The 6,392-nt window shown below is 38.2% G+C and overlaps 1 protein-coding gene across 1 annotated transcript; it reads right to left on the bottom strand.

The window, feature by feature from the left end:
- Nucleotides 1-2,812: 2,812 nt before the first annotated feature.
- On the bottom strand, nucleotides 2,813-5,634 carry LOC104966983 (threonine--tRNA ligase, cytoplasmic-like). Its single transcript, XM_010796345.1, has 3 exons — nucleotides 5,541-5,634; nucleotides 5,331-5,445; nucleotides 2,813-3,399 (listed from the first exon to the last, which is right to left on the bottom strand). The coding sequence occupies exons 1-3, from the start codon at nucleotides 5,583-5,585 to the stop codon at nucleotides 3,251-3,253; spliced, it is 309 nt and encodes a 102-aa protein (XP_010794647.1). The 5' UTR covers nucleotides 5,586-5,634; the 3' UTR covers nucleotides 2,813-3,250.
- Between the last annotated feature and the right edge of the window lie 758 nt (nucleotides 5,635-6,392).

Genomic DNA, 6,392 nt, shown 5'->3' with positions numbered 1-6,392 from the left:
TACCAGAGGCTGCAGCAGGCACCACTGGGCTGGTGATGACAGGTGCATGCTGGGACTCTCTGGGGTACGGAGGCTCCTTACCCACATGAGGAGAGCTCAGATAACCTGAGAAGCACACAGACAGACAATAAAGAACATAAACAACAACAATTATACTTGTCCTTCAGATTAAACCAAGGTTATGAACTCACTGCTCCATAGCTTCTTAAGTTTCTCATGTTCTACAATCCAGACCAATACCCACAACCGCTACTTTGCACAATTATGATGTGTACATCATGCACTCCGATCGATGTCACTATGTTTCTGTGAGTTTTCAGTATTTTCTTTATATTGTGAATTATTTAGATACTCTAGTGATGTATGTCTTTTCTACTGTGAATATGTAAACCTTTGCTGTTAAGGACATTTATTTGTTTATTACATTTCTATCTTATTCTATATTTTACATATCTTTAGCTCACGTGCGATGCTTGACAACACTGCTGCTGTGACAACAAGTATTTATTTGTCCATATTGTGGGCGGACTGTGTAACTAAGGACCAATAACTTTTGCTGCATTGGCGTGTTTCAAGCAGGCTATGTTTCAATATAATTAAGAAGTAGTAAGCAATTTATACTGCATGACTATATTTTAATAAAACATTAAAGCTAAGATAGTTACAGTTCCTTCACCGGTGCGTTAACTGACTAGAGACACTTCTTGAAATTAGCAGGGGGACAGTCAACTGTTAGCTCTCATATATCATGATTTAAACACTATGTTAATAACGATAATGTCTATTTTATTAGATACACGTCTGTTAAATCAGCGCTACACACTATATCCAATGTTTTCATCGCTAACCCTAGGTGATCTAGCTTTAGCTCAACGCCCCCTGAAAGTGATCTGCTGGTTGAAGCCAATTTTACGTTATGGTCAATCGGTGGTACTACAGCTTGCCTGACGTCGTTGTGTAAATCAGCGTGGATTTATTTTTTAGCTGAATAAACTACCCAGCACGAATAGTTGTATGGCCATTATTAGGGTCTAAAATGTGTAAAAGGCGCTAAAATCCAGAGTTATTTCCTCTCCATTCATTTCACTGAGCCAAGAGCAGGGGGGAAGGAGGCGGGGCTTAATAAACACTCTACTGCGCATGCTCAATGGGCCCACAAACGGGTATTTTCTGAATCTACATTCGCTGTTTTAGGCTTCATGCGCTACAGAGTAACTTTGTATTATATTATTATTATTATATATCTTAATTGAACAAGGGCCATGCATACAAAAGAATTGATCTCAAAAAGAGAACAGATGCTATATGCCAGATTATAGCTAAAAGCTGATTTCCATCTGCAGTTCCTGCACACACATAACAATCAACAAACATTAAAACACAATTCATAATGCCTATCACATCTACAAAAACAACAGATGTATAACATATAAATACTGGTACATTTGTGTATGTAATATAATTTCACAATTAATTAAACATCTCAAATTAAACCAGGAATGAACTCTCATAGGAATGAACGGGATCTCGCAGGCTAACCAGCTAATGCTAACTCATTGGGAGGAAGCTAACGTTAGTAGGATAACGACAGATGTAATCTAGTCAAATCTCATTTGATAATGAAACTGTTCCACATACCGTTAACACTCTGTAAGACCAGGTCTGTAAACAAAACGAAGATGATCCCGTAGGTTTTAAAGCAGCGTCCTCGGTCCGGTCTCCAGATCTGACAGAGAGGAGCCATTGTTGTAGCTAACCAGAGATGCGTTCAGGGCATGTGGGAAAAACGAGAGTGTACGATCCTACAGGCAAGGGATGAAGGTGCAGTAGATTGGGAAAGGCATTTCATAAATGTTTAACCTGAAATGTTACCTTTTGTTTTTATAACTATTTTCTGAATGTCTTTATTATTATTTGATTATTATTTTTAGTCTGTATATGTACCTATGTACCCCTGAAAGTGGTGTAAAATACATTTACTCAAGTACAGTAAGTAAAATGTTGGGTTACTTTGCTTAAGTATTTCCATTTTTTGCTACTTCATACTTCTACTCCACTACAATTCAGAGGTAAATGGTGTACTTTTACTCCACTACATGTATTTAACACCTTTAGTTACTTTGCAGATCTGGATTAATGATGTGAAATATAATCAAGTGTTAAATCAGACTTTAGCTACCCTGCAGTATACAAAGTCGTTCAAACTAGCTGCACCTTTACCAGCTCTGAGAACACTTTAATGATCAATCATTATAAAAGATATCATATATATTATTCTGAAATGGACCAATCTGCACGATGACTACGTTTACTGTTGGTACTTTAAGTATATTTTGATTTACTTGAGTGACATTTTGAATGCATGACTTTTACTGTAACAGTATTGCTACACTCTGGTACTTCTACTTTTACTACAAGATCTGAGTACTTCTACTTTTACTCAAGTACAGGATCGGAGTACCTTACCACCTCTGACCTCTGGCCTGAAGTCAACGTTTTTGCTAAAATGTTAGCCTATAACTGCATTGCTGAGACTGCATTCTCCATGCCATGTTCTCCTTTCTCTGAGCTTAATATCGTTCACCACATCCATAATCAAAGATGGCCACCAAAATGTATGATATCTTAAAAACATAGTATATATCACCAAAAACCCTAGTTTAGTGTGAAAAGACTGAAAGAAAAGAGTTTGAAGGCAACATTTAAACCAGCAGATTTTCCAAACACTGCTATTTATCATAACATGTAATTATTCTGAAAGAAAACATTTCTATTGTTGTGAAAATAAAAACAACAAAACAAACATTCAGTCATTTTATTTTATTTCCCTGCAGAGAAAGACCTTTGTGGAAAATTAGTGCCAAATTCACAGATTCTTCATTATAACAATCTTCACATTGTTTTGTTAAATTATCGAGCAACTTCCCTTCAGGAATAGACTTCCACATAGTATAATACCAACACATCGTACACAAACGTGTCCTTTTCTACCCTTCACACATGGTTAATGGGCAATTCAATGTAGTTTGAATCCCTTTTCATCACATTTGCTCACAGAAAATCATTTCCTGTCTGATTACACTTTCTCTGTACCATTTTCACATGTGCCATCCCATGCCCCTCTCCACTAATAACTGTAGTGGAGGTATGAGTGTGTGTGTGTGTGTGTGTGTGTGTGTGTGTGTGTGTGTGTGTGTGTGTGTGTGTGTGTGTGTGTGTGTGTGTGTGTGTGTGTGTGTGTGTGTGTGGATCAGAACTCCTCCTCGGCGTTTGCACAGCGGCTCTGTTTGAGCAGGGTCAGGCGGGCCAGCACCTCGGACACCGACAGCTCTCCGTGGACTTTGCTGTCTCGTGTGCGCACGTTGACGCCGTTAGTCATCTTCTCCTTCTCCCCGACCACTGCCAAGACACATGGAGACACAACAGCTTCACATGGGCCAAGTCACACACACACACACAACAACAGACACACACAGCTACCCTAACACAATCCCTGCTTTTGTGCCGCTGAATACAAGAACGTAAGGTGGTGGGCCAGCGTCAAAATATTAAAAACATTTTTATTAATGTTTATTTTGACTCATAATTGTTCAAATGGTGAGATTAGAGACAGTTAAATATGACCTTAGAACATATTTTTATTACATTTTTAGGCCATTTTTTTTCTTCTATCTTTTTTTAAATTATTTCATTTTGAGTATTGAATAGTGATTGGAATGCAAATTGATCTCCTGTTGTAGCTGCAGATAGATTTTTTAATTCTGAAGTTATTCTGATGCAATAATTATGTAACTTTAAGCAGATATAATATCAAACATGTTGTTAGGGTTTTAAAAACCTTTGTCAGCAGGGTAAAATATGGACTTTAACATGCCCAATAATTGGTATTGCACTTGTTTTAGTTGCCTTATCTTCACTGATGCTGTTACTAAATGCTAAATTGTTGAACGGTGTAATCCCTTACATTTACAGCCACTAAATCGTATATAGAGCAGCACATACAGCAGTATGTTTCCTCCCTCTACATTACGGTGTCTCCTAGGAGTTACAAATAGACTCCAGAGCCAGCATTACAAAAGGGAGAAGGACACCCTACATAGCACATACCCAAAATAAATACAATACATAGAATAATGGGGGCTGCTAAAGGAAAGCCTCACACAGCAGGGCAACCATTTTGGATGAATCAAATGTTTGGACCAAAGGATGTCATTAACCAAATCCAGCGAGGAAATTCTTTTTTTGCCTACCTTCTTTTATTATTTCTGTAAACATATTCTTTCATCTTTCCATGTTATAAAATCCTCCCCCCTTTGCTTCTCTACAGTTATGTAAAGACTCACAAAAAACTGACCTGTACTTTTGCCAATAAACACCCACACCACAAGATTTGAAGTGTGTTGTAGTCAGTGGCGACTGGTTATTAGGGGCAGGTGGGGCTAGTGTCATCAGAAAGTAATTCAAATATGAATTCCAAAAAAATGCAAATAAATGCAAAAGAAATATTTAATAAATGTTTAATCATCTGATTCGTCTGTGCATTGCTGTTTTAGTCTGTGTTCTTCTAATTAGTGTCTACAGTGTAGCTATTCAGCCGTTTTGAGCGACGTTGGTCAAGCCCCTCTCTCTCACTGTCTAAGTGAATGGTTGCTGTAAAAACTACACTGCTCATGCTCAGAGTCTTTTTCTATTCAATGTGTGCGGCATAATCACCATAGGGGGAATGTGCTGGCATACCTACCAAACGTCATCTCATAATTCAGAGAGCTGATTGGCTGTAAGTACGTGTGCCGCGAAAAGTGTAGTTTTTACCTTGTAGTGAAGGGGAGACGAGAGAGAGCAGCGTATAGCGATTAAATCAGTGAAACGGAAAGAAAGTGAATGAAGTTGACCGTCTACTTCAGCTTTGGTAAGTTCATTTTATGTCATATCTTTTGTTGATCTTCTGTGTTTTGCCTACAGGCTATTGCTCTGCTGGATCGATTGATATTGTGACCTTGTGATGAATGTCTGTGTTTTCCTTATACCCGTATATATAAGCTTCTGCCACCAGAAGCTTATAGACACATATATATATACACATCTAACTACAAGTTGTTCGTGCCCCACCACTTTTGTACATATAAAAACGCCACTGGTTGTAGTGTTTGTTTTGACCTGTCATGTTCTTCCTATCATGTATAATAACGTGATATAAAACTGTCTTTAAAACAGACCAAATTATTGTGGGAGCCACGAATAACTGTGTTTTTAAGGATAGCAGCAAACGCAGGATAAACATCTTCTCGTCTCAGAGGTCACTCAGAGCTCCTACATATTTATTTTCTCACCTAGAATGAAGTTATACTGGGCCAGCTGAGCGTTACGGATCTTCTTGTTCAGCAGACAGCCGGAGTCGAGGTCAGCATCCGCCATGAAGCCAGCTTCTGTAAACTGCTTACACACCTGAGAACAACATTTATGGTTCAGCATTACACAAATCTGAGGCACTCCTGTGACTGTAGTTACATGTGGTTAAGATGGAGAAGAATAGGACATACTTTCTTTGCGTAATCCTCAAAGGACGTGTTGACGGGCACGACCATCACCTGACGAGGAGAGAGCCACAGAGGCCTGTAATAATAGCAATAAGTGTATTTAGTATAGCACCTTTCACAGAAATAGAATAGAAGTGCTTCACAAGTAAGAACACAAGTTACAATTAAGACCACAGAAACATGAATACAATAACCACATGAGGCAGAAATGTAAGGTCAACTTAAAAACAAAACACAGACCACGTGGAGTCCTGAAAGGAACAAACGTAATAACAGAACACTTCACACACATCTCGAGTAGAAACAAAAGCCAATGGGAAAAGATAGGTCTTCAGTAGTTTTTTAAAAGCTTCTACAGAGACTGCAGAGTCTGTGTCGGACGGAGTCAGACTGTAAAGCAATCTCTACAGCAATATACAGGATGGATATATTTACCTATGTTTGGCAGAGAAAAAGGGACTTCTTTGTGAAATATTTACGATACTGGGATGTTTCAAATGTGCCAGAAAGGAGAGTGTTTATAATGTTACACAGCGTAACAACTGTAACAATGTTGCACACCGTGGCAGGACAATGCAAATGTTTCCTTTGTTTTCATTAGGTATAGTTAGAGGCCCTTTTATGCTTTTGGGGTTTTCCCTTTCCTGTAATGTGTTATATAGGTGTTTGTCAAATGGTATTGTAACTGTTAAGACAAAAATCAATATAAAAGCAAAACAATTCAAAATAAATGTATGCATGTATTTTCATTTTAAAATCTTAACACCATTTACGATTTTTAACATCAATAAGCATCAGTTAAACTGGATGTGAGTAGACTCTGTTTAAAAGACTGCGGTCTGCTGCGGCCTGCTG

This window comes from Notothenia coriiceps, unplaced genomic scaffold (genome assembly GCF_000735185.1).
Source record: "Notothenia coriiceps isolate Sejong01 unplaced genomic scaffold, NC01 NC01_scaffold00002286, whole genome shotgun sequence".
NCBI lineage: Eukaryota > Metazoa > Chordata > Actinopteri > Perciformes > Nototheniidae > Notothenia > Notothenia coriiceps.
This window is presented reverse-complemented; position numbering and strand designations above follow the sequence as displayed.